Below are 27,592 nucleotides of genomic sequence, written 5' to 3'. Positions count from 1 at the left end.
GAAAGGGAACAGGATAATCCAGAGAGGTAGGCTGGGGCTAGACCCCGGGCCTGAGGACTCTGTGTCCAGTGCCCCGCCAGCCTCTCAGAGGCCCTGGTGAGCACATCTCCACCTTTGTCCCCCGACCTGGGAGTGAGGAGCTGGGTTCTTAGAGGAAACTCCCGGGACTCCGAGGTGCGCTTGGGGATCTTGGCTCAGACCCAGAAGCGTCGCGCAGCTCCCGGGTGCAGAGAGAGCGTTCGGGGTTGTCACTTTAAATTAAAGAGGGAGCGGGCGGGCGGGCGAGCGCGAGGGAGCGCGCGGCGGGCTCCAGGGAGCGTGCCCGGACTGCGGCGCAGCTCCTGTCCGCCGCCCCGGCCCGGCCGAGCCCCCGGCCCGCGCCCCGCTCCTCCAAGGCGGGCTCCGGGCGACAGTGCAGGGGTGGCGCTGCAGGCAACAGCCGGGCTGGACCACAGCCGAGCTGGGCGCTGGTGCGTGCGCGCTGCAGAAGGTCGGCCGGGAACCCGGAGCCCGGAGCCGCAGTCCACGCCGGAGCCTGAGCGGCGGCTCCTCCGCGGAGCTGGGGTGAGTACGTACCGGCCGACCCCCGCATACGGCGCGCGGACGCACGCAGGGCCCCCTACCCGGGCCGCAGACCCCAGCTCCGAACACTCCTCGCGTCTGCACACCCGCGCTGGAGCCAGGCGCCCTTCCCCGGCCCGGCCACTCCGAGCAGTGCGCATCGCATCGCGCCCGCACGCCCGCCCCGCGTGTGAACACGCGCAGCTTCCCCGGCCATTTACACGCCTTCCCGGCGTCCGCGCCGCACGCACGCCCCTCATTCACAGCACCTTGACTGTCCCCACTGTGCGGAATCGCTTCACACAGCAATTCAGTCAGCTCTCCATACACTCCTCCCCATAGACCCTGGGGGTGCCCGCGGCAAGGGTGCCTGGGCTTAGAAAATGCCCCAACCCTGAGAGACATGTCGTACTCTATCGCTGGGAGGCCCGGGAGCCTAGGAAAGGATCTTCAGCCGCCATCCGATGTCACCAGCCTGGGTGGGGGGCTTGCCAGGAGCCCTTCAGAACCTTCGACGCCGGCTGCTCTTTGGTAGAGGGAACTTACGCGTCTCAGGGCCTCGGATGTAGATTTGAGCTGAGATTGGGGTGGGAGTGGACAGAACAAGAGAACCTGGAGCCAAAGGTGCCCTGAGTCAGCCAACGTGGTGACCCCACTTCCAGGGACTGCAGAGAAAGTGTGAGCCCCCTCTTCAGTCAGTGAGGCCATCTGCACCCCAAAGTGTCTGGGAAACTTACACCCTAGAATGTCAGTCCCTTCCCCTAGCCTAGACTTGATAAGTTTGGAAAGAAAGCCGCTGTTTGCTTCCTACTAGAAGTGGGGAAACTGAGGCCCAGATCTGACAGGTGATCCACCCCAGGTAACTCAACCAGTCTGGAGAAGGGTCAAGCCAAGTACCCGAGCCCGTCCTCCCCAAGATGAAACCTTTCCCAAGAAGCTTGGGAGAGTGGGGGCTCAAGCTTGGACTCTGCCTTTTGTCTTCTGGGGTGACTGGGCAGATCATTTACTGCACCTAAGTTTTCTCACCCATTCAATGGTCAAAGTAGCAGCCTCCTCAGAGGGAGGCAGGGAGGATTTGCTGAAATAATACATAGCAAGTCCTAGTGGTACCCAATAAATGCCAGTCACCACCACCCTAGCCAGTCTGTACTGTGGTTTCTGTGGGCTTTGGGGAGGGTAGTAAGATGTGATTGTCTCAGGAAGTGGGGCACGCTTGAAAAAAATTTCTGCCCTGGCCTAATAGCTCCATTGGTTAGGGCATTGTCTTGAAGCACAGAGGTTGCCAGTTTGATCCCCAGTTAGGGCACATACAGGAATAGATTGATATTCCTGTTTCTCTTTCTCTCTCCCTTCCCCTTCTTCTCACTCTAAAATCAATAAAAATAAATATTTAAGCCCAGCCTGTGTGGTGCAGTGGGTAGAACATCAACCTGGAATGCTAAGGGCACCAGTTCAAATTCCTGGGCTTGCCTAATCAAGGCACATATGACAAGCAACACGCAAGCCATGAACAAATAAAATGAAGCAACTATTAGTTGATACTTCTCGCTGCCCCCCCCCACTCTCCTCTCTCTGTATAATCAATAAATAAAATCTTAAAAAAAAAAAAGAATTTCAAACCTAAAGATCCTAATGGCCTGACCAGGCGGTGGCGCAGTGGATAGCGCGTCGGACTGGGATGTAGAGGACCCAGGTTCGAGACCCTGAGGTCGCCAGCTTGAGCGCGGGCTCAACTGGTTTGAGCAAAACTCACCAGCTTGGAGCCAAGGTCGCTGGCTCAGCAAGGAGTTACTCTATCTGCTGAAGGCCCACAGTCAAGGCACATATGAGAAAGCAATCAATGAACAAGTAAAGTGTCACAACGAAAAACTGATAATTGATGCTTCTCATCTCTCGCCATTCCTGTCTGTTTGTCCCTATCTATCCCTCTCTCTGACTCTTTCTCTGTCTCTGTAAAAAAAAAAAAAAAAATCCTAATGAGTTTTGCAGTCTGGGAGGTCAAGTTCTGCCCTGTACCCACCCCAGTCTTTCCCGTTACCTGCTGGCTTCAGAGTGAGGGGAGGGAGAAAGAACCCCTTGCTGGCCAGAGATGTGATTAGAGACACAATGAGCAAGAAAATGGGGTGAGGAGCAGAGACATGGAGCCCCATATTGCAGAGAGAGGCACAGAATTCCTGGAAAGCCATTTCTCTGACATTCTCAGGAGGGGCCTAGACTGTGGTCAATTCTGCAGCCCCGTGGAAGTTCTTCCCACCTACCTCCACCCCTGGAAAGTCGAGTCAGAAGGTAGCATGGTGACCAAGAGCCCCGGCCCAGATCCGTCACACCTTGGTGCCAATCCCCGTATTGCCAGTCCGATGCTGAGTGACTGGGGGCCCCAGCTTCCTCATCTTTAAAATCGGGGTCCATTTTTCCATTCAATCGTCAGGTCTATATTGTGTGCCTACTATGAGCCAAGCATGGTGCTGAGCACTCAGCATCTGTTGTGTCTAATTCTTATAGCATTAGGTAGGTATTGCCAGGTAGGTATGATTAAGTCTGGATTAGAACATAGAGCTCTTTTTCATGAGCATGCTCCATGAAGGTTAGGGTTTGGGGCGTTGGGGCCAGAATGAATATATATTGGGTGGGGAAGGGTGTCAGGAAGGGGACACGGATCTGAAGAACTCAGATTTGGGTTTGGGACAGCTCTGGCTCCCCTCACCCCTGCTGAGCTCCATTTCCTGTATGTCCGAAGCTGGGGAAAGCTCTGGTCACAGGCTGCCCTGGCCTCAGATATGTCATGTCAGCATCTTGTTCTGAGCCAAAGCCGCAGCCCCTCTGCCTGGCAGACCTTCAGGCTGCCGGCGGGAGCCTGCTGGGGTTGTCCTAGTCAGTGAAATGAAGGCAGGGGGTCCTGGGGGACACTGAGTAGCACCATTAAGAAAGGCACTTGAGGCAGAGCCAGATCTGGCTCGGTCTCTGCTCCCTGCTTACTGGTTAGGTGCCTTGGGCAAATTCACTGCCCTTCTCTGAGCCTCACTTTCCTGGAATTAATAATAGGATGTGCCCCATAGGGGTCTTGGGAGCAGTGAAGTCCTTGGCACAGGGGCTGTGGTTACTAATAGAAGAGACACTGGAGACTGACCAGGCAGTGGCGCAGTGGATAGAGCATTGGACTGGGATGCGGAGGACCCAGGTTCGAGATCCTGAGGTCGCCAGCTTGAGCGCGGGCTCATCTGGTTTGAGCAAAGCTCACCAGCTTGGACCCAAGGTCACTGGCTTGGACAAGGGGTTACTTGGTCTTCTGTACCCCACAGTCAAGGCACTCATAAGAAAGCAATCAATGAACAACTAAGGTGTCACAACGAAAAACTAATGATTGATGCTTCTCATCTCTCTGCGTTCCTGTCTGTCTGTCCCTATCTATCCCTCTCTCTGACTCTCTCTCTCTGTCTCTGAAAAAAAAAAAAAGAAGAGACACTGGACCCGGCAGTGGGTATGGCTGCCAAGCCCAGCTCCACCAATGCTGGCTGCATGGATGTGGGAAACTCATTTAACCTTTCTGAACCTCCCCTAGCTCATCTGAAGGCTTGCTTACCAGGCTTATGAACGAAGATGCTTCCAGAGACCATTAGGTTCTGGCAGTGAATGGAGGGGTGCAAGGCCCCAGGCCCGCTGAGCAAGTGCCCTGTCCGAAGGGGCAGAGCCTGCTCAGCTCCAGCTCGGGCTATTTTGAGGGGTTGTGGGGGATACATTCCCATTGTCAGAAGATATTCTAACTTTTTTTTTTTTTTTTTTCCTGAAGCTGGAAACGGGGAGAGACAGTCAGACAGACTCCCACATGCGCCCGACCGGGATCCACCCGGCACGCCCACCAGGGGGTGACGCTCTGCCCACCAGGGGGTGATGCTCTGCCCCTCCGGGGCGTCGCTCTGCCGCGACCAGAGCCACTCTAGCGCCTGGGGCAGAGGCCAAGGAGCCATCCCCAGCGCCCGGGCCATCCTCGCTCCAATGGAGCCTTGGCTGCGGGAGGGGAAGAGAGAGACAGAGAGGAAGGAGGGGGTGGGGGTGGAGAAGCAAATGGGCGCTTCTCCTATGTGCCCTGGCCGGGAATCGAACCCGGGTCCCCCGCATGCCAGGCCGACGCTCTACCGCTGAGCCAACTGGCCAGGGCCAGATATTCTAACTTTTAAAGGAAAACTGTGGCCCTGGCTGGTTGGCTCAGCAGTAGAGCGTCAGCCCAGCGTGTGGAAATCCCAGGTTCAATTCCCGGCCAGGGAACACAGGAGAAGCACCCATCTGCATCTCCATCCTTCCCCCTCTCCTTCCTCTCTGTCTCTCTCTTCCCCTCCAATAGCCAAGGCTCCAGTGGAGCAAAGTTGGCCCAGGCACTGAGGACGGCTCCATGGCCTCCGCCTCAGGCGCTAGAATGGCTCCGGTTGCAGCAGAGCAATGCCTCAGATGGGCAGAGCATCACCCCTTGGTGGGTTTGCTGGGTGCATCTGGTCAGGCACATGTGGGAGTCTGTCAGACTGCCTCTCCGCTTCTAACTTCGGAAAAATACAATAAAAAAAAGGAAAGCTGGAAATTCATCTTTTTTTTGGGGGGGGGGGACTTTTACCAAATTTAAATGTTGGCAACTTACTTTTTTTTTTTTTAATTATTGATTGATTTGAGAGAGAGGAAGGGAGAGACAGACAGACAGAAACATTGATCCATTCCTGTGTGTGTCCTGACTGGAGATTGAACCAGCAACCCTTACATATTGGGACAATGCTCCAACCGAGCTAGCCAGCCAGGGCATCACATTAACTTAAGACAAATGAAACACATCTGCAGGCTGGCCGTGTTGCCCACACGATTCCACAGCTCAAACAAGGGGCAAGGAGGCCTTTTGGACAAATGGCCAGGCCAAGATCCCCACAGCAAACGTTTGCCAAGCTCGACCGTATTTACTTCTCATTCCACCCTCCTGGCACCCTGATTGGGCTGTCAGGAGTCCCGTTTTACAGATGAGACAACCAAGGCTCAGAACTGGTGAGGCGGCAGATCTGTCCTCCGTCCTCTCAGGCAGATGTGCTCTGGTGTGGGAACCTTTGGCCTGGGTGTGGCTGGAGTCATTCACACCACAGAAATCACAGCTCTCAGGCAAAGGGGGGAGGAGGCTGTGATGAGGGTAACGTGGGAATCTGGAGTCTGAGCTGGACTAGCCTTGGTGGGATGGGGGCCCTTGGATGGCCAGCAGTCTGATCAGCAGACTGTCCCAGACCACGTGTACTTGCTGCAGGGGCATTCCCAGCCCACAGTGCTGGGGTAGGCCATCCCAGTGCAGCCCCACTGTCAAAATTCTGCTTGTGCCAGAGGAGCAGGAAAGAAAGCTGCTGGTATATCAGATTCCCAGCAGGGCAGAGACAGGCTGAGACCTGTGTGCTCACATTAACGCGCGCGTTGCAGTGTGTCCAGACTCCCTGCTGCCAGGAGCTAGGGCCACCTTGGGCTTGTACACAGTGCCCTATTTGATCTTCAAGTTCTCAGGAAAGTTTTGAAACCATGGACCTGCCTGCAAGTCAGGCACAAGGGTAGGATCATGGAGCTGGATGGCCTGGGTCGAACAATCTCTTAACTATGTGGCCTGGGGCAAATGACCTTACTTTCATGCCTCAGGACTCTCCTCTGCAACCCAGAGATAATAATAGTACCTATCTGTGATAGAGAATGAGATGGGGTACTCTGTAGGCAAAGTGCTTAGAGCTGCATTTGGGTGTAGGAGTGCTTGGCAGGGTTAAGATCATTATGATGATCTCCAGCCCAGGTCCCAGGAATGAGCTTCCCCTTTGAGTCAGCATCTCCCTCCCATCACCATGACAACCCACATCTCAGCGAGTGGGGGCATCAGCAGGGAGCTGGGAGCAAGGAGCTGTCTGTACGCCTGGCAGGCCTTCTCCCAGGGCCTGGTCCGCCCTGCTTCTCCAGGCCTCCTGCACTGGGACTTGAGGCACTCCCATAGGTTCTGGATAAACCTGTCTGGATCACAGCACTTCAAGTGCTTGGCTCCAAAGCCAAAGACTGGGGAGAACCCCAGGGTTCTGGAAAATGCCCAAGAAAATATTCACCCTCTGATTGGACCCCAGTCCCAAAGGGAGCCCACAGAGTGCTCCGAGGAGTTACAAACAGGCTAGCCACAGCCAGGCAGCTTTTCTTTCACACTGTGCCCGAATGCTGTTTACATTTGTTGTGAATTGGTACAACATTTAAAAATCAAGAAACTGCACAGAAACTATCCAAGCCTTTCTTTAAAGAGCCAGAAGAAGGTTTGGCGCTGCCGGACGGCCTTTCCCAGGAACAGAAACACGCTGCCCTTGCGCTGGCAAGCGCTCTACAGTTTATACACATGGACACATGGACACGCACACACATGCATGCACACACATATATACACATACACACACTACATCGCCTCCCATGTGTCCCACCTCACCTGTCTGTGACTACCTCTCTGTGCCACGAGGGAACACAGAGTTTGAGGAGGGGGTTATCTTGTCCTGACGTGTCCCTTGAGCTGAGACCTATACAACTCATCCTGATTCCTCTTTGCACCCCCACCCACCCATTTAGAATATGTCTGTGAGCCAGATTTCTTCTTAGCAACAGCAATAATAAAACGATGAGCCGTCTCTGAGTTCAGGTAATGGCTTGTATGAGCTTCCAGACCTTGGAGGGTGGGGCGGGGAGGACAGAGAACAGAATATTGCAGAAATGCAGCCTTTCCTTTTCCAGTTTAAACAAGAGCATTTGAAGTGCAGTCATGCGTCATGAGGCGATTTCGTCATTGGGTGAACATCACAGAGTGTGCTCACACAAGGCTAGGTGGTCTAGTCTACCATAGCACATCTAGGCTATGTGGTCTAGTTTATTGCTCCTTGGCTACTAACCTGTACAGCATGTTGCTGTCTGAATACTGTAGCCAATTGCCACACATTGTACTATGACATTATGATGGTTAATGAAGTCACCAGGTGATAAGAATTTTCAGTTTCCTTATAATCTTATGGGAGCATCCGCGAAAATGTGGTCCATAGTACTGTTCAGCAGGCACTCCAGGGGGCCTGCTCTAAAGCATAACAAAGAGGCAGTGCTGGTCAGCCTGTCGTTGGTAGGATGGAAGTGAGGTAGGGATGCCGAGTCAGCAAATACAAAACATGGGATGCCTGGCAATTTTTGCATTTCAAGTTAACAGTGAATACATTTTTAGTAAAAGTATATTCCAATATTTGGACATATTTATACTAAAAACTAATCTGAAATTCAAATGTCATTGGCATCTTGTGTTTTATCTGGCAACCCTGAGGTGAAGTCTCAGAGTGCTTAAATAAAGTTTTAGACACCATTTTTTTTAAATGCTATTTTATTTTTTTTGTGTGTGTATTTTTTTTCTGAAGTTGGAAACGGGGAGGCAGTCAGACAGACTCCCGCATGCGCCCAACCAGGATCCACCCAGCATGCCCACCAGGGGGCGATGCTCTGCCCCTCTGGGGCGTTGCTCTGTTGCAACCAGAGCCATTCTAGTGCCTGAGGCAGAGGCCATGGACCCATCCTCAGCGCCTGGGCCAACTTTGCTCCAATGGAGCCTCGGCTGCGGGAGGGGAAGAGAGAGACAGAGAGGAAGGAGAGGGGGAGGGGTGAAGAAGCAGATGGGCGCTTCTCCTGTGTGCCCTGGCCGGGAATCGAACCCGGGACTCCTGCACGCCAAGCCGACGCTCTACCACTGAGCCAACCGGCCAGGGCTAAAAAATGCTATTTTAAAAACCACCTACTAGACTGACCAGGCGGTGGTGCAGTGGATAGAGCATCAGACTGGGATGTGGAGGACCCAGGTTCGAGACCCTGAGGTCGCCAGCTTGAGCGCGAGCTCATCTGGTTTGACCAAGGCTCACCAGCTTGAGCCCAAGGTCACTGGCTCGAGCAAGGGGTCACTCATTCTGCTGTAGCCCCCTGGTCAAGGAACATATGAGAAATAAATCAATGAACAACTAAGGAGCTGCAATGAAGAATTGATGTTTCTCATCTCTCTCTGTTCCTGTCTGTTTGTCCCTATCTGTCCCTCTCTCAGTCTCTCCCACAAGAAAAAAACCCCACCTACTATAGGAAACTGAGATTCATGAACATAGAAAAAAGTGAAGTGTTTTCCAGGGGGAGGACCAGGGGAGAGGCATAAAGCGGGAAAAGATATATCTCACATAGGTGGGATATAAAACTGAGACTCATGACCTGACCTGTGGTGGCACAGTGGATCGAGCATCCACCTGGAACGCTGAGGTCACCGGTTCGAAAACCCTGGGCTTGCCTGGTCAAGGCACACATGACAAGCAACTACTACAAGTTGATGCTTCCTGCTCCTCCCCCTTCTCTCTCTCTCCTCTTTCTAAAAATCAATAAATTAAATCTAAACCCCCCCCCCCCCCAAAACCAGAAAAAACTGAGACTCATGGACATAAGTAAAAATGAAGTGGTTACATGGGGGTGGGGAGGAAAGAGGGACAAATATACAGAGATGGAAGATGATTTGACTTTGGGTGATGGGCACACAACACAATCAACAGTTCAGATGCTTTAGAGATGTTCACCTGAGACCGGTGTTCTATTGTTGATCAATGTTACCCCATGAAATTTAATTTCTACATAAAAATTAAAAAATAAAAATAAAAAACCACCTACTTTTGCCTGGGCCCCACTCACAGCTAAGTGTCAGCTCTGAATGACAGGCACATGGGCCCAGGGAGGCCGGGGCACAGGGTTTGGGTTGGGGACCCTCTGAAGCCCTCTCCTCTGACTCTCTCTTCCCTTCTAGTGTCAGCCGCCGCAGCGGGCATCATGGCCGTGGATGTGGCAGAACACCACCTGAGCGGTGAGTCCCAGCAGCAAGCATGCCATCTCGCAGGACCCTCCCACCAGCCCTGGGGTGCGGGGATCAGTGGGACACCAATCATGGCCCTGTTTTACTGGTAAGGACCATCAGTGACTTGCCCAAGGTCACAAAGCCTTGGGGACATGGGGCTGGGACCAGTCTGAAATCTCTTCCTCTCTCTGCTCCAGTGGCTCCCACGTAGAAGTGACCCATTTGGCTTGAGGGGATCTCAGGAGGCCCATGTCCCACTGCTCCCTAAGGACAAGCCTGTGCCATAGAATCCACTCACCAGGGCCATTCCTAGAGCCTCTCAGTAGCCAAGTGAGAGGAAACCCAGGAAGGTTGGTGTTAGATCCACAGGACATTAACCTTCGAGATCGCCCAGACCAGGGATGGCAAATACCTGGGATACAGTTCCCGCCTCCCCTGTGTGCCCGGGTGGGCACTGAGTGTGGGCATGGCGCCCTGTCCCCTTTTACAAACAGGAAGAGGGAGGCTTAGTGAGGGAAAGGGATGGTGAGTATAGGTAATGGGGTCAGGACATGAATCAGGTCTCCTGACTGGTGTCCCCATCACTCTAGTTCCTGCCCCAGCATGGTCCCCAGCCAGCCCAGGGCTGAGCTGAGGGGTGTTCCAGGGACCACCTTTCCCAACCCCCAGCCAGGGATTCTCACCTGCAGCCTCCCAGTTCCTGGCCCAAGCTCTGGTGTAGCCTTGGGCAAGTGATAAAACCTTTATGAGCCTCCATTTACTTATCCGTAAAATGGGGCAATGAGGCCTGCCCCAACGACTGCTGGGAAGACTCCATGAGCTAAACTATGTGAATTACCCAGCACAGTGGAAACACAGCTATCCCCCAACTCCAGGCCTTGCTGTTCCTTTTGCCTGGAGTTGCCTCCCTCTGCCTGGCTAAGACCTCAGATCTGCTGTGGAGGTTACCAGCACAGATCTGGAGCAAGATTGGCAGCGAATATCTCCTCTGTCCCTCACCTTCCTCATCTGTAAAATGGGGCATAATAATAGAACCTTCCTCCCACGGTTGTTCTGAGGACCCAATGGGTTAATACACGTGAAGCGCTTGGCACAGAGCCTGGTAAACAATAAATGGAAGGGAACCTATTATAACTCCAGCTCCTCTTCTGGTCTCAGCCTTGACCTCACTTCTCTTGGGAATTCTTCCCATACTGTCCTAAGGCCGCTACAGTAAATGAATAAATAGAGTATCAATTACCGTCATTGCGCGTTACCTTCCTGAGGCTGCCCCTTCATGCCCGTGGCCCTGCCCTCCTTTCCTGTCCAGCAGGGCTCTGCTTCAGTCCTCCGCTTCCCTGGGATCCGCCCTCTCAGAGGGGGCTTTGTCACCTTGCAGGCCCCCTGCCCACATCCAGGCCCCTCTGTGCACACTGCTCAGCAGGAGCCTCTCAACGTATGCCTCTCTCTGTCCAGTCAGACAGGTGCATTTCCACCCCATCCCCGGTTCACCAGACGGACTCCCAGGACTTTCCCTGACCTCAGCAGGGCTGGCCCTGGGGCCTCTGTAGATCTTTGTTGTGGGTTTTTTTAGACCACAAATTACATTCCAGCAACCAAAGGCTTTTCTCCCAGTCCCTGCATCCTTACTTCCTGCTCTTCTCATTCTTCCCTGGTCCGCCCAGACCTTACCCATCTCCTGTGTGGTTCTTCACATCAAAACCATGTGGTTATACCAAGTCAGAGATTGATTTTTTTTTTTTTTTTTTTTGCCTCTTAACATTGCCTGAAACGTTTTTCTGCACAGTGACGTCCTAATGACTTCAGTTATTCTCAAAGGCCAATGACATTCCCTTCTAAGAGCACCAGGGCCCCCAGTCAGACCTTTAGACTGTTTCCAGATTTCTGTTGTTATAAATACAGCCTTGATGACTCATGTCAGACAGAAAACTTGTTGGGATTTTTCCCTTAGAATAAATGCCCTGGGTGGAACCGCTGGATGGGGATGTTTTGTGGCCATTTCCTTTTTCCGGATGAGGAGACCGAGCCCAGAAAGGCTAGGGCGCCTGGACTTCTCACCCCTGTGGCCTTGAGCCGATAGATAGATGCATTCTTTCACCTCTCCAGCCTTGGTTCTCTAGAAAGTGGAGGTAGGGAACCACACAGGGGGCTGCATGCTGGGTGAACACCAGGGCTGCAGGCTGGGCCCTGCCCTCCTCCAGAGTGGGTTAGTGTCCATGCTGGCTGAAGTTAGCTGGGCCCAAGGCAGCAGGGGCAGGCTGAGGCCTCCCACTGCCAGAGGGGCCTCCACTGCTCTGTGACTCCTCCCTGTGTGGCTGGGCTTCAGGGGACAAAGGCCAGGAGCCCTGCCAGCCCCCATGCCCCACCCCCTCTCTCCCCCTGGGCACTCTGAACACTCTGGGGCTTGTATACCCCCCTTTTCTTCCTCCCCTAACCCCAGCCCCTGTCACCTTGGCCTGGCAAACATCTCTCTCCTCTTTCGTATCTCAGCTTAGATATTCCTCTGGGAAGGGACATCCTTCTCCAGCTCCAGGAAGCCCTCCTGGGCTGTTCCCATCACTCTGATTTGTCTGTTTGCCTACCCCACCCCCTAGACAGTGAGCTGGGCCTGCAGCTGACTCCCTCCACAAGGTGCTCACACACAGGAGGTGCTCAGTGGATGTGCCATGAGAAATGCCCTCCCTACCTCTCTGTGCCCTGCTACTCGGGGGACTGCACTGGGTGGAGACCTGGTGGGGCAGTGGTTACCTCTGCTTGCTCTGTAGTCTGGCTGTCAGAGTTGGAATCCCAATACCAACCCCTTCCTGGCTCTGTGACTTTGGGCAAATTCTTTGTATGTCTGTTTCCCCATTTGAATTGAGCATAGAGGCAACACTAAGAATGGTCAAGGGAAGTGTACTTGCCAACAACAGTGTGACCTTCTACAGAATGTGAAGCGTGAACCACTATGGCTCTTTTGGGGGCCTGCAAAGCCAGGCTCCCTTTTAACATGCACAGACTACCACGTGCCAAGCATTGTGCTAGGTGAGGACCCACCCACACAGTTAAGGAAGAGACAGTCAATTCCTGTGTCTGGGGCTGGGGAGGCTCAGATAAGGAAAGTTATTTACTCTCAGTGAACAAACAGCATTTGATTATCTGGATTTGTCCCCAAGCCCTGCACAGCCTGCAGTCACCTCTCACTTCTGGCTGAGATATTTTTTTTTTCTTTTTTGGTAACAGCTTGATTGAGATAAAATTCACATACAAATTCAGCCACTTAAGGGCTACAATTCACTGGGCTTTAGTATATTGTGCAGCCATCAGCACCATCACTTTCCAGAGTATGTTCATCGTCCCAGAAAGAAACCCCCTGGTCTACCTTCCTCCGTGTGCCCCCAGCCCTGACCATCACAAACCTACTTTCTGTCTGCCTGGATTTGCCTGTCTTGGACATAAAGTAGAATCAGAGAACATATGGTCTGTCATGTCTGGCTTCTTTCACTTAGCATAAGGTTTTCAAGTCAACCGTGTTGTAACATGTACTAGAACTGTGTTCCTTTCTATGGCTGAACAATATTCCATTGTGTGGAGAGACTACATTTTATTTATCCATTCATCCATTGATAGACATTGGGTTGTTCTAGATGAGGTTTGCGGCAAAAAATGGGATCATATTTTGTTTCCCAATCCCTTTCCTCTTTCCCCAGACCCCAAAAGGCTCCTTGATTATCTAGAAGCAGGAGGTCCTCTGAAGGCTGAGGTCCGAGAACTCAAAGAGGCAAGAGCAATCCTACTTGTTTACAGCCTAAAGAATATATAAAATTGCTCACAGCTCTTCATCTGTTCTAGTTAGGTGTCCCTCATGCTAGAAATGTCTGTTTTCGTGGGAAAGAGGATTAAAGCAGAAATCACAGAGAGTGTATTCTTGTTCAACCCTGGATCCCCAGCTCCTAGCACCTACCCTGCCACATAGAAGGCACTCAGTAGATATTCATTCAGTGAACAAGTCGGTGCTAAACCATCGGGTCCCTGGGTGGGGGTCTGTCACCACCGAGTCCCCCCCCCCCCCCCCCCGGCCTACTAATGAGAGTCTGCTTTTGCCTTGTAGTCATCAAGAGCCCACCTGAGTGGGAGGTGGGCGTCTATGCCGCGGGGGCCCTGGCACTGCTGGGCATCGCAGCTGTGAGCCTGTGGAAGCTCTGGACATCAGGGAGCTTCCCCAGCCCCTCCCCGTTCCCCAACTACGACTACAGGTACCTTCAGCAGAAGTACGGCGAGACCTACGCAGAGGCCAGGCAGAAGGTGAGGCGCTCCGCTCTGCTCCGTAGGTGCGCACGGAGCGGTGTAGCCACGCCCCCGCCATCTGCTCTCAGGATCCGCCTCCACTCCCTCCCCATCTAGCCTCCTCCTGCTTAATTTTCTCCGGGAACGGAGGCCCTCACTCTTTGGCATATCTCAACCCTATCCCGGTGCTAGAGAATCCCTGAATACCTGTCGAATGAATGAATGAGTGAATGGTTTCACTTTTTAAAACTATCCTGTGAAAAATATAGGAAAATATAAATAAGAAGGAAACTTCTCCCAATACCACCACCCAGAGGCAAGAAAAAGTTCATTGTTTTTTAACTATTAACATTTTGAGGCCCTGGCCAGTTGGCTCAGCGGTAGAGCATTGGCCTGGCATGTGGAAGTCCTGGGTTCAATTCCCAGTCAGGGCACACAGGAGAAGCACCCATCTGCTTCTCCACCCCTCCCCCTCTCCTACTTCTCTGTCTCTCTCTTCCCCTCCCCCACAGCCATAGCTTGAATGGTTTGAACAAGTTGGTCCCCGGCACTGAGGCTGGCACCATGGCCTTGTCTCAGGTGCTAAAATGGCTCAGTTGCTGAACAGCAGCCCAGGATAGGCAGAGCATCACCCAGTAGGGGGCTTTCCAGGTGGATCTGGATTGGGTGCATGCAGGAGTCTGTCTCTGCCTCCCTGCCTCTCACTTAATTAAATTTTTTTTCAATTTATTTCTTTTCAATATTTTTAATCTGCCCCCCCAGTCTTTTTTCTGTGCATAGTTTTACACAATGGGTGTTGTTTCTACCTAGAACTGTAACCCTTGCTCTTCTCATCTCCCTTATAACTGAAGCATTTTGCCACGTTCTTGAACAACCATTGTAAATATCATTTTAAGATTCCTTTTTATGTATCTACCATAATTTACTAAATGCCATTATAAATGATGTCATGAGTGTTTTATAGGTAAAACTTTGTCTTCATTGGGATTATGTGCTTTGAATAGCTGCCCAGATGTGGAATTGCCGTAGCTGGGAGCACATTTACTGGGCTCTCGGCATCTACTGCTGAGTGTGTTTCATCATTTGATACTTGGCTGAGAATTTTTCTAACATGATGTAGAGCCCCAGAGAGCACAGCCAGAATCTGTCACCAGATACGCGTTCCACATGCTCACTCATTTGGGGTTTTGAAGGGGACTATCTCTTACCCTGTTGGAGGGACTGTAAATTGACACAACTTTTCTAAAGAGCATTTTTTTTTTTTTTACAGAGACAGAGAGAGAGTCAGAGAGAGGGATAGACAGGGACAGACAGACAGGAACGGAGAGAGATGAGAAGCATCAATCATTAGTTTTTCGTTGCTCGTTGCAACACCTTAGTTGTTCAATGATTGCTTTCTCATATGTGGCTTAACTGCAGGCCTTCAGCAAACCGAGTAACCCCTTGCTCAAGCCAGAAACATTGGATTGAAGCTGGTGAGCTTTTTGCTCAAACCAGATGAGCCCGTGCTCAAGCTGGTGACCTCGGGGTCTCGAACCTGGGTCCTCTGCATCCCAGTCTGACGCTCTATCCACTGCGCCACTGCCTTGTCAGGCTCTAAAGAGCATTTTTGCGACAAGCAACAAACACTTTCCAAAAGACTGTGATCTCTAAGTCAGGATTTTAAGAAAGCTACTCAAGGCTGCATTATTCATATTTGAAGAAATAGAAGCAACATAAATGTTCAATAGGAGGGGAATTATAAAATAAATTATAGCTATTCACTCAATGGAAAATTGGGAGGGGCAATTAAAAACTACAGTAATGAAAACTATGTAGCTACAGGAGAGATGCTTGTGGGACAGACGCTTTTGTTTTCTCAAATCTTATGAAGGTCAGTTTAGACCAAAGAAAAATTGAATATTATCTCAGGTTGCAAACATTATTTGAAAACTTCCTTTGAGGCTGTTTGATCATCTGTGGAGTAGCTGTGCTCTAGTATTCTGACCCCTTCCCCTTCTCTGGACACCTAGATTGCTAACTATCTTTCCTTTTTATAAACATCACTGCAGTGAACCACTTTCTGTAGGGAAGTCAGTCCCTATAAGGGAATATTTTGAGAAAACGCTCTCTTACGTCCTGATTAAAGAGAGAAAACTGAATGACATGAAATAACATTAAACAAGGGCCTTCTGAACTATGACATACCCTGTTTTTGTAAAAGGGGAACTTGGAGGTGCCTCGAAGGAGCAGGGATTCCTTGTCTCTTTGCCGTCTCAACACCGTTGCCCCTGTGATGCTCCCATGTCCCTTTTCTCACCCCCAGAGAGTGCCTGCCTGGAATGTCCAGCGGGCCAGCACTCGGGGACCACCCGGCTGCAAAGACAGCCTCAGCATGGAGGACACCTTTGAGAGCATCAGCGAGCTGGGTCCCCTGGAGCTGATGGGCCGTGAGCTGGACCTGGCCCCCTACGGGACCCTCCGGAAGTCGCAGTCAGCTGACTCCCTCAATTCCATCTCCTCCGTGAGCAACACCTTTGGGCAGGACTTCACGCTGGGCCAGGTGGAAGTGAGCATGGACTACGATGCCGCCTCCCACACCCTCCACGTGGCCGTGCTGCAGGGCAAGGATCTCCTGGAGCGGGAGGAAGCCAGCTTCGAGTCCTGCTTCATGCGCGTCAGCCTGCTGCCTGATGAGCAGATCGTGGGCATTTCCCGGGTAAGCGGGGGCTGCCAGGCGGGTGGGCGGGGCAGAGGTGTGCTCCTGCTCTCCGGAGGCATCCCGGGGCAGGACAGTCTGCAGAGCCAGGCAGGATCAGAGGAGGGTGCTGGACAGTGGACTTGGATGCTGGTGCCAGAGCCTGAGGTGCTGACCCCCTCTGTGTGCAGTTCCCAGCGTTCCTGCCACGTGAATCCAGTGTGTGGTCACTGTCCATTTCCACAGCTTGGGGCCCTGACAGGAAAGGGATGACATACTCAAGTCAGCTGATTTGAGGAGAGCTTAATAACAGGACTGGTAACCATGCTGTGGGGGTAGTGTATAGGGTGACCCAAGGATGGTTTGGTACCCTGGTCTGAAAAGATAAGGGGAAAGAGAGGTTACCAGACCCAAAAAGAGACAAGTATGTAGAGAAGGCCACCTTGATAGACGCTGTGCCCTTTGGCCAGGGGACACGGTCGGCCCACAGCAACACTGCAGAGGAGCTGGGGGAATAAGCACTCTGACCTCCAGCCTCTGCCAAGTAACTACCACTGGCTGGCTGACCCCGCCAGAAGCCAGAGGCCAAGGGAACGAGCTGATGTAGCCCATAGAGGTCAGCTCCTGGGGCAGAAAGCGGGGTGGAGGTAACCCAGGAAGGGCAAGGAGAGGGACCCAGCACACCCTGCCCAGGCTACCCCCAGTGTCCCTCCACTTTGCCAGAGGGAGCGAAGCCTCCATGAGACACACCCTCCTGCCCAGCACCAGCGGCCAGGAGCTCCAGGCTGGTCGGACAGGTCCAGATGCCGTGGCTGGAAGTCCTGAAGTGGTTAAGGTCAGCACACCATGGCTTCTGACCAGAGCAGGAGGAGCCCGAGGACCCACAGGACCAAGTGGCTCTGACTCCTCAAAGACCCACCTGTGTCTGGTCACCTTTTACCATGCTGAAAATTGGTTGTTCCTCGGTGGTGCGGACTGTCATCCCTCTCCTGCCTCCCGCTGATCCCCTCATTCTAGAAGGGTCTAAAACTGACCACCAGCCATGTGCATGTAGGGCCCAAAACAGGGCAGCCCAGCTTCCGAGAGGCAGGTCAGTGGTGGTTAGGAGCCTGGCTGCCCAGGTTCGAATCCTGGTCCCCTACTTCCTGGCAGTGTGACCTTGGGTAAAGTCACTTAAGCTCTCTGCGACTATTTCCCCATCTGTCAAATGGGCATCATAATTCTTGAGGAGGGGATGTGTTCATATATACAAACTGCTTTGTCGGGCCCTTGGTAAACACTCAACAGATCGTCTGTCAGGACTGTGAAGTATTCCTGTTGAGCCCGATCCACACTGCCTGTGGCCAAGGCAGCCTGGAGGACCCTGAGTAGTTCTGGACACATCCCTTGAGAGAGGACATTGGCAGACAGCAGCTGCCACTGCCTGCTGTGTGCTGAGAACCTGGTTCTCAGGGCCCAGCACATCCACAGTTCTCTCATTACCCTAATGTGATGGATTGAGGGCCGCATACAGATGAGGAAACTGAGGCTCAGGAAAGTGCTTGGCCCAAGACAATCCCAGCAAGTGAGCAGGAGACCTGGAACTCGACCCCGGGATTCCCACTTCCTCCCCACCATGTGCTCATAAAGCACAATGCAAAGCGACCGGCTGGTCGGGGAACCTGGGCCCCTGTGGGCAGGGGACAGCCAAGAGGCTGGCTTGGCCCAAGGAAGGGGAAATGGCACGAAGACCACGAGGAACCTGAATGCCCAGGGCCGGACCAAGAGGTAGGCCTTTTCCTGCGGGGTAAGGAGCCCTCGCTTCTCGAGTAGGGGACTGATTGGGTGGGGAATGTAGCTCCCTGGAGCCACATAAGAGGAACTTTCCCACAGCCCAGGCAGGCACCAGGTGTGGTTCAGAGAACCTGGAGGTGCTGGTGGACTTATTCCCATGAAGGCAGGCTTCTTACCTCCTGGCCCAGCCGATCCCAGTGAGTGGGTAGCTGCCCCAAGGTTGAGCAGCCCCCAGCTTTGGGCGAGGAGCCAGGAATGAGAGCGCCTCTCTTTAAATATCGCCAGGCAGTGACTAAGGCAGCCCCGCATGGAAGGGGGGCAGTGCCCGCGAGTGCACCTTCCCAGGGGCCTGCCCACGCTTCCTGGGAGGAGGCCAATGGCACCCACCAGCAGGATGGGACTTGGAGATGGAGTCAGCACAGCGTTGCCTAGTCATTCCGTCTGTCTGTCCATACACCACAACGTTCAGACAGTCCTGGGCCAGGCTGGGGGCGGGAGGGGCTAGGCCATCCATGGCTCTCAACTCCACAGACAATTAGCCACACTCACCGCATGCCTGGCCCAGGGCCGGACTTGAACACATGCAAGAAGTACTGAGACCAGCTCAGCTAGTGCGTTGTGAGGTTTCTGTGGAGCCATGGGCACTGAGGATGGGACTTGGTTAGGGGCAGATTGTAGAAGCTTCGAATGCCAGGCCACCAGATTGACCACCACTGAGGGGAGAACAGGGAGGCTGTTAGATCATCACGGCCAAGTCACCAAAAGAAGGATCGGCATTGGAGTTGTGGGGACAGCAGAGCCAGGATGCTCGCCCAGGTTCTGGACTCTCCATCCAGTGCTCTCCCCCTGCCATGGCCGGCAGGACCCTGGCTGCCACCCCTCCCCAGCTTTGAGGTGCCCTCCATGAGCCTTTCTCTCTGCAGATCCAGAGGAACGCCTACTCCATCTTCTTTGACGAGAAGTTCTCCATCCCCCTGGACCCTGCAGCCCTAGAGGAGAAGAGCCTGCGGTTTTCTGTTTTCGGCATTGATGAGGATGAGCGGAACGTCAGCACGGGCGTGGTGGAGCTGAAGCTCTCTGTCCTTGACCTCCCGCTGCAGCCCTTCGGAGGCTGGCTCTACTTGCAGGACCAGAATAAGGTGAGTCTGCCCACCTGTCCACCCATGAAGAGTGACACACACACACACATGCACACACACACTTCAGAGGAGGGCTCCACTGTCCTCTGCGGCAGCCTGGACACCAGCCTCATGCAAGAATATCCATGTTACCACATGCAAATGAAAAGCACCCCGACCACTGTACATAGCTCATCTACTGCTCGTGCCTCCAAACCTGCAGGAACTCCACGCCTACAGAGCTTCTGTTAGGGAAGCTCTCCTCTGGCCATGACGTGAATTATTTCAGACAGCAGCCAAGATGTTTATTTTTTATAAATGGAAGAGTGCTTGGGGAGCATTGCTGTTATTTCAGCAAATGATCTACTAATGCCAGGCCATTTGGACCTCTATGTATCACTCCCACAGAATGTCTTTCTTGGCCTAGAATGAGGCAGTATAACTGCATTGGGATGCTGCACTGAACAGGCCACCGCTGGCCCTCTGTCTAAGGCAGGACCTGTCCTGTGGGAGGGAGGGATGACACATGCCTCATGGAGTGGGAAGGGGGGCTCCTTTCTCAATCCCACCAGTCTGCTGCCCTGGTAGAGGGGCCCCAAGAACAGCAAGTTCTCAGTGGAGAAGGATACCTCTGTCTTTCCCTGGACACGTCAGGGGACAGAAGCCCTCTGAGCCACACCCCTGTCCTCCAGGCCGCCGATGCTGTGGGTGAGATCCTGCTCTCCCTCAGCTACCTGCCCACAGCCGAGCGCCTCACTGTGGTCGTGGTGAAGGCCAAGAATCTCATCTGGACCAATGACAAGACCACAGCAGGTAAGGTCCCGCCAGCTGCCTGGCTCCTCCGGGGGGTTGGTGGGAGCTGTGGTCCAGCTGCTGAGCCCTGGGCATCTGGACACATCTGAAGGTACGGGGCACAGGGCCAGGCCCCCCAGCCCTGGCTTCGGCTGAGCTCAGGAGCCATGCATGGTGGAAAGATGAATCTAGCTGGGAAACCGTGGGAACACAGAAGGAGGCAGGGAGCCCCTGCAGGCGGAGAGCTGGGAGGCTGGGAGGCTAAGAGCCGAAGGCTGGGGCACTGGGAAGGAACCAAGGTGAGCACCCACTGCCCAGAACTGGAATTCTTGGTGGAGGCTCCATTCCCAGAGATCAGACTGCATTCCAGATCCCAAACGGGGACTAGGGCCCCTGGGTTGCTGTGGGTGCCAAGCAGGACCCAGTGTCCCAGGTCTGCAGGGGACTCTAGTCCCAGGGAACTGAGGACAGAGGACTGGGGGAGCCCAACCTACTGGAACCTGGGGGGACCCGGGGTCCAGGCGGGCACAGCAAGGATAACCAGTGGGCGGTAGGTGACAAGCAGACGGAGACTTGTTATTTTAGAGCCCCATATTGTTGAGTCAAACCCTGCTGAGCGGGTGCCGGGTGACTCAGCGCTGACGTCTGCGCTCGGGCCATTTATAGAATGAAAAGTGGTGGGTTGGCCAAGTCCCCCGAGCGTCGTGTGAGGGGAGCACACATCTGGGTTGGGAGGCACGCTGCCCGCGTCTGAAACCCAGCCATTCTCCTAACTCGGACTTGAGCCTGTTTTCTCGTCTGTCAACCAGGAAAGAAATAAAGGACCAGTGGCTGGACTGCAGGAGAGGATGGCAATAGTGAAGTTTGGGGGAGTTTAGAGCCAGTGGGCCCCTGGGATGGGCAGAGCTGTGCCAAGTGAGTATGGCACCGGCCCTCACCTCCACCCTCTCACCTACCCACCCCCTAGACCCCTACGTCAAGGTGTACCTGCTGCAGGATGGGAGGAAGATGAGCAAAAAGAAGACAGCTGTGAAGAGGGACGACCCCAACCCAGTGTTCAATGAAGCCATGATCTTCTCGGTGCCAGCCATAGTGCTCCAGGTGCGGGGGAAATGGCACGGGGGGTAGGGGCAGGGCCCGGCCAGCCCTGGGGCTCTGGGGCCATTTCATCCCCTGCAGCCCCGCTGCTCGCTGCTCGGAGCTCTGGCGCATGCTGATGCTTTGCCTCAAGCCATGTAGTTGAGAAGCATTTTTGAGCACCTGCTAGATACCAGCCCGATGGTGGGTGCTGGGGACACAGGCACTGCCTCCTTGGTGCTTACGAGGGACAAGCAGGAAAGTCTTCAGGCAATCCTAATCAACGGAGGGCATGCCAGGCGTGGGTGGTCAGGGGAGGCTTCTGCAGAAGGGCTCAGCTAAGCTGAGGTAGGGAGAAGGCAGCTAGTTCCCAGTGGAGGGAACTGCAGAGACCTGGACATGAGCCAGCACTAGCCCAACGGCACAGAGTTCTGCCCTAAGTCTCCAGAGGTTCTACCTGCAGAGGGGCCCTGCTGAGCTCCCTACACTCCCATGGCCTTCGGGAGGTGACCCCCTCCCAGCACAGATGTCACAGACCCAGGGTGGGGGAACTGCAGAGGATTTGGCCCGAGCCATGCCAGTGGTCCTGCTTGCATGCCTCAGAGGATGGGGAATTCACCACCTCTCCTCACTCCCACCTTCCATCCTGGGGCATTCCTAACAGTGAGAAAGTCCTTTTGTACTTTGAGCCAAAAACTGCCTCTTAGCCCTGGGGCTGCGCAGAAAGCTACTTAATCTCTCCCCCACGACACCCTAAATATGAAAGCTCAGAGTTCTGCCTCAGTCTGCATGATCCTATTCCAAGCAAACATCCCAGCCTCTCTGGTTGGTCCTGGATGTCGCTACCTTGCCCTGCCACCCATCTATCCCTCGCTCCCCCCTGGGTGGTCATAGTATCGCTACACCACAGCCTCCAGGGATCAGAGCCTTCTTGGAACCAGGGGGAGAGGGGTGGGAGCGAAGAGGACATCAGGCAGGGTTCTAGTTTCAGCTTTACTACTTTGAGCTCAGGCAAGTTCTTTCCCTTCCTCAGTCGAGTCCAACCTGCAGTTATATTAGGAAGAACAGCCCACGTTGTAACTCTCTGTGTATAGGCACCTTTCTAAGTGCCTTACATTTTAACTCATTTTGTTCCCAGAACAGGTAGGGACTACTATTATCACGATTTTACAGATGGGGAAACTGAAGAAGGGATAACCCAGGTCACTGTTCAAGGTCACACAGCAAGGAAGTGGAGAGGCCAGCATTTGAACCTGGCTATCTGGTGCTGCTGCGGTGTAGCGAGGCAGCAACAGAGCCTGTAGGGTTAGGCGGGTCAGAGGTGAGGATTCAGTGGGCCATGCCTGGTACCACACTGAGTCCTGGCGTTTGTGGACTGGGCCCCAGGAGCTATGGAGGACCTCTGGCACTGTCCCTGGTCCCTACTACCCATTATTACTTCTTCCCCAGGACCTGTCTCTCCGTGTGACAGTGGCCGAGAGCAGCAGTGATGGCCGTGGGGACAACGTGGGCCATGTCATCATCGGGCCATCAGCTAGTGGCATGGGTACCACACACTGGAACCAGATGCTGGCCACGCTGCGCAGGCCTGTGTCCATGTGGCACCCAGTCCGGCGAAACTAGCAGTGGGGGCAAGGCCAGGGTGGGCACTGGTGCTGCCTGGAGCCTGGCACAAGCTCTGGTGTGACACCCTTCTCCATTGTCCAGCTGGAGCCATGAATGCTGGGGTCCCCCAGTGGACTCCCCATGAGCCATATTGGTCCCTCTCTCTAGACTGCAGTGGGGGAACAGGCCCAGGCTTTCTCCCACTGAGGACCCGCTGTAGCTGGGCACTGGACTATTGTTCTCCCATTTTGAGATCCCGAACAGGTCCGTCCCTTGGCCTGGGGTGACCTTGGCCTCTCAGAGCTCCCCATACCCCACCCTGGCTTGGAGGCCAGTGCCAAGCTGGGCATATACTGGAACAAAGCAAGTCTTGGGGGCCAGGCACCTGGGTCACCAGCGGACGTGACATGAACAAGACACAGACCCCTAGGTTGCTAAGAAGACAAGATTCCCTGTCCTAGTGGTCGGCTCAGTGCTGAACGGTGGCCCAGCCAGGTGGTCTCAGGGAAGGCTCTAGCGGCTGGAGGACGAGATGGGAGCTGTGGTCTGAGGGGCAGTGAAAGAACTGAGAGTGTCCCAGGCAGGCAACCCCAGCTCAGCATGGCAGGGACGTGACCTTCCCCACACACAGTCCTCAGCCCACTGTGGTGGACACAAGGGCCTCTCTCCGGGCAGGAGAAGAGACCAAGAGACCAGGCCAAGGAAAGGCCCACAGGCCACCTGGGACACTGGCTCTGGAGTCATTCTATGAAATCTACTCCCTTGAACCATAACCCTTACAAGGCCCAGAGATCCACAGAGACCCAGACCCAGGTCCCTGCATTCGGTTCTGTGTGCACTGCACATTGGCTCCACGGCGTCCAGTGGAGTCCGGCCAGGCCAGGCTCTGTTGGGAAGAGGTGTCTCAGCCTGTGAGGGACTGGTGGGCGATGGGACAGCCAGGACATGGGCTGCATGGTGTCTGGTGGGGAGGCCTCTGTGGGCTGCAGGCCCCTGAGAGGACTCGGTGGAGCAGGAGACCCTTGGGCTGGGCCACGGAGAGAGAGGCAGCCTGTGAGGGGCAGTCGAGGGGAGGGGGTCAGGATAGAATGTGGGGCTGGGGAGGAAGTGGCTCTGGGGCACAGTCCCCCGTGCAGATCCTAAGATGAGGCTTCAAGGGCGAGGGGTCTATCAAGGGAGAGCCCCCAAGAGAGACCTGTAAGAGAGAGAGGGAAGCCGCGAGCAGCAAGCAAGTTGTCACTTCCAGAGTCTAGTGTCAAGCTGGTGGCTTGAGGAAGCCGGAGGGTGACTGGCACCCAGGGGGGTCCTGCCCAGAAGTTAAGGGGCTGGGCTATCTTACCCCCTCATGGATCACCTTGGACCACCGTCTCACCGCCCGCTGGAGAAAGGGTCTGTGACTGAGGGGGCCCCACCCACCAGAGGCAGCCCCGCAGAAGCAGGCAGCTGTGCGCCCCACCAGCTGAAGGTTGGCTGTCCCTGCGGGTTCGAAGGGACTGGGGACTGGATAGGGGGCAGTATCTACTGCATGGAGCCACTCACGGGTGAGCACATGGGCTCCTGGGCTGGCTGCCTGTGGCCCTGGTGAGCCATGGAGACCCAGGCCCACCAGTTATCCCCTATGATGTGGCAGGAGGGGTTGGCTGCAACTCAGTGGGAGGCCCAGGGTAGCATTGGGATTAGAGGCAGGACTGTGGCTTTCCCCACCTACCGCAGCTATGGCCCATCCCTGAGGCCAGGCTGGCTGCCTGTGGCCAGCACTGGGAGGTCTGCACGGCACGGGCCAGCACAGGACCCCGGGACATGCCGCTGGCGAGCCTCTGCAGCCTGGGAGACCCCAGCTCTTCCCACCCCAGTGGCTGTGCTGTGCAGGGCCATGACTCCCCTCCCGCCCCCCTCTTTCCTTCCCTCTAACTGCATGAAATGTTGACTGTGCACCTGGGATGGGCGTGGTGGGGACTGAGTATGCTGACTGGAATGATTCTAGAACCAAAATAAAGCTGGGGCAGGAACGAGGGGGCTTCCAGGGAGCCCTGCTCGGCCCGAATCACCTTCATCTCTCCTTCAGGAACCAGGGACTCGGGCCTCTGCCCAGCTTACTGCTGCTGGGTGCCCAGAAGGAGGGGTAGGCCCTGATCTGGTTGGGGAGACCATGGCAAGGACCGATGCCATCAGGCTTCTGGGAAGCTCAGAGAAGGGGCCCAAAGCCAGGCCTGGTGGGGAGGGTGGCGGTAGGGAATATCAAGGAAGGCTTCCCAGTGGTGTTGCTGACCTAAGTCTCCAGGGCATGAAGTGCCATAAAGCCGAAAAGGGTGGATAAGGCCCAGAAAGCATTCCTGGCAGAGGGACCAGCATAAGAAAAGGACAGGAGTGGGCACAAATTTGGCCAATTTATCGACCTTGCTAGAGCCAAGTTAGGGGAGGGTGGGGGAGAAAAGAGCCGGAAGAATGGCTTGCGGGGAGAAGGGCCGCACAAGGCAGCGAGCGCAGTGCCCGGCCTGCCACTCTGCCACACTTAGAGGGAGGTACTGTGTCATCTCCTTCTTTGCAGATACGGAAACTGAAGCTCAGAGGTTAGGTAACTAGCCCAAGATCGCACAGCCTGAAAATCTTAGAGCAGGCATTCAAGCTCGGCTGTCTGGCTCCAGAGCTCATGCTCCTAACCACTGCCCGCCGCAACTCCTCAAGAGTGGGGCTGGGCGGCAACAGAGATGGCCCTCTGGGTCCCAGGCTGCTCTGGGTTCTCCCTGCCTCCCCCTTCCCCCACCCCAGCCTCCCCCGAAAGATCACGGCAAGCATGGAGGAGGGGGTCTGGGTGGGCATTCCCAATATCCCCCAGGAGGCTGGCCCCCAGCCAGGCCTGACGGTGAAGAGCTTCTGTGGACACCCCCCCCCCAACACAAGAAGGACAGAGGTAACCAATGAGACAGGCAGGAGCCCATGACGGTTGACATCAGGGAAAGCCTCCCAGAGGAGGTAGAAACATGAGCGCTGGCTTTGCAGGGGGCAGACTACACCCTTGGGAGGAAGAAGAGGGGCCTCCAGGCAGGGGAACTGCCCACCCAGGGGTTGCATGTATCTGGGTAGCAGAGACCAGGTGCTGGGGAGGCTTGTGTCGGGCTGAGGCCGGGGCTCCTGGTGCTATTGACAGCGAGGAGCCACAGAGGAGTCCTGGGCAGGAACAAGTCACAGGAGGGAGGCAGGACGGGGAGCCCCCTAAGCAGTTCTGGAAATGAGGGACATCAGCAGGCTGCTCTGGGTCAGTGAGGAGCAGTCCAGGCTGCCTTTAAGTGTTAAGTTCCTTCTGCGCGCTCGGTTGAAGAGAAGTGTTAAGTTCCTTCAACTGGGCCCCAACCCAGCTGCTCCCATCTCTCCCTGCCCCCCTTCTCCCTCATCTTGCCCCCACTCCAACTTCAGGCCCATGGGCCTGCCTTGAAGGTCTCAGGCCCCCTCTGTCTGGGAGCTGTCCAGGATAGGCTGAGCCCCGCCTATCCTGAGCTCCACACCGGGACAGGTGTGGAGGTTGCTGACCTGACCAGCAGCATTGGCCAGGCCAGGCCTGCGTGTGCGAGGGGCAGGACCAGCCCATTTATCACCCACAGTTGACAGCAGCTCCAAACTTCCCTTCCTCTCCCCTGCCTGCGGTCGGTCAGGACTGCCAACACCGGAAGCGAGCGACAATCCAAAAGGCTAAATAAACACTAAAGCTGGGCCACAAGGCTCCCTCACACTCTGCCCGCTCCCACCCCGTAATCAACCTTCTCGTCCCACTCAGAAGCATCAGTCATGGTGAGGCAGGAAGGGGAGGTGGGGCAGAGGACCGCATCCCCAGCCCAGGGCTCCACTCACATGGTCGCCAGGGTTGAGTTGATCTGGGGGGCCCAAAGAAGAGAACTTGCAAGAAGAGGCCCTTCTGGGTTCGGCCTACCATAGACCTAGGTCTGCTGCTTACTTGCTGTGTGACAAGTCCCTTCCCCTTGAGAACTTCCGTCTCCCTATTAAAGAACAAGCAAATTGGACAAGAAGGCCTCTAAAGGCCCCCCTGTTGCCTATAATTTGGGGGGATTCTGTGTGTAGGGACTCTAGAGTCCCGTGGCTTGGTTCAGAACCCCAGCTCCTCCACTTACCAGCTGTGGGGTGTCTGGGCCTCAGTTTCCTCAATTGTCAAAGAGGATGAGGAAGTATACAGATGTCATCGGATGGAGTGCAATGACACATGCCAGGTGTCTGGCCCACTGTAGGTGCTCAACAAACGTGAGGTCAAGGCTCTGGGTGGAGTTCCAGCTCTTGGGATTTGCAGTTTGGGATGAAAGGGAGAGAAGGTCCATAGCGAGGCGTGAGGAGCAAAGGGTCTGTGTCCCCAGCCAAGGCATTCCAAGGGCAGGACAGGACGGTGAAGTCCCATAGCCCTGGCACCCACTTTCCCTCCCCTTCAGCCATGCATGAACACCCCACCCCCCAAGCAAAGCAGCCACATCCCCAACGCTGATGACGGTGCAGGGAGCAGAGCCACCACACAGGGGCAGCAGAGACTCGGCTGGAACAGCAGGGGCACCCAAGCCTCAGGGAGGATGGGGGTGGGGTGTCCAAACATGGGGCAGAGGGGTCAGGGGGGAACCGTGCAGTCAATGGAGGCTGGAAGGTGGTCACCTGCCTGCTGACCCTGAACTCAGGTCATGCACTGTATTCCCTTATCTATTGAACATTCGTTCTTTTATTCATTTCTTTACTTTGCTTGTTGAGTCAGTTCATCCTCCTTCTTTCCTTCCTCTCTCCCCTGCTCCCTCATTTTTCTTTCCATTTCCCTTTGTCCAGCCAGGCCATCAACTGGACATAACATCCCAAGCC

The 27,592-nt window shown here is 54.7% G+C and overlaps 1 protein-coding gene across 3 annotated transcripts; it reads left to right on the top strand.

Annotated features, from left to right (window-relative positions):
• The first annotated feature begins 227 nt into the window (after positions 1-227).
• On the top strand, positions 228-26,477 carry SYT12 (synaptotagmin 12). 3 transcript variants are annotated; one of them, XM_066345108.1, is made up of 8 exons: positions 228-564; positions 9,392-9,448; positions 13,530-13,723; positions 16,011-16,403; positions 19,079-19,294; positions 19,966-20,086; positions 21,033-21,166; positions 22,592-26,477. In XM_066345108.1, exons 2-8 carry the CDS (start codon positions 9,415-9,417, stop codon positions 22,763-22,765), a joined length of 1,266 nt encoding a protein of 421 aa, XP_066201205.1. In that variant the 5' UTR covers positions 228-564; positions 9,392-9,414; the 3' UTR covers positions 22,766-26,477. The 3 variants fall into 3 exon arrangements, with proteins under 3 accessions (XP_066201205.1, XP_066201292.1, XP_066201380.1); XM_066345195.1 differs by lacking the exon at positions 228-564 and having other exon boundaries at positions 9,424-9,545; XM_066345283.1 differs by lacking the exons at positions 228-564; positions 9,392-9,448 and adding an exon at positions 11,462-11,568.
• Positions 26,478-27,592: the final 1,115 nt, after the last annotated feature.

The sequence above is a fragment of the Saccopteryx leptura genome, chromosome 1 (genome assembly GCF_036850995.1).
Source record: "Saccopteryx leptura isolate mSacLep1 chromosome 1, mSacLep1_pri_phased_curated, whole genome shotgun sequence".
Lineage (NCBI taxonomy): Eukaryota > Metazoa > Chordata > Mammalia > Chiroptera > Emballonuridae > Saccopteryx > Saccopteryx leptura.
Note: the sequence above shows the minus strand (reverse complement) of the source record. Positions and strands in the feature narration are given on the sequence as shown.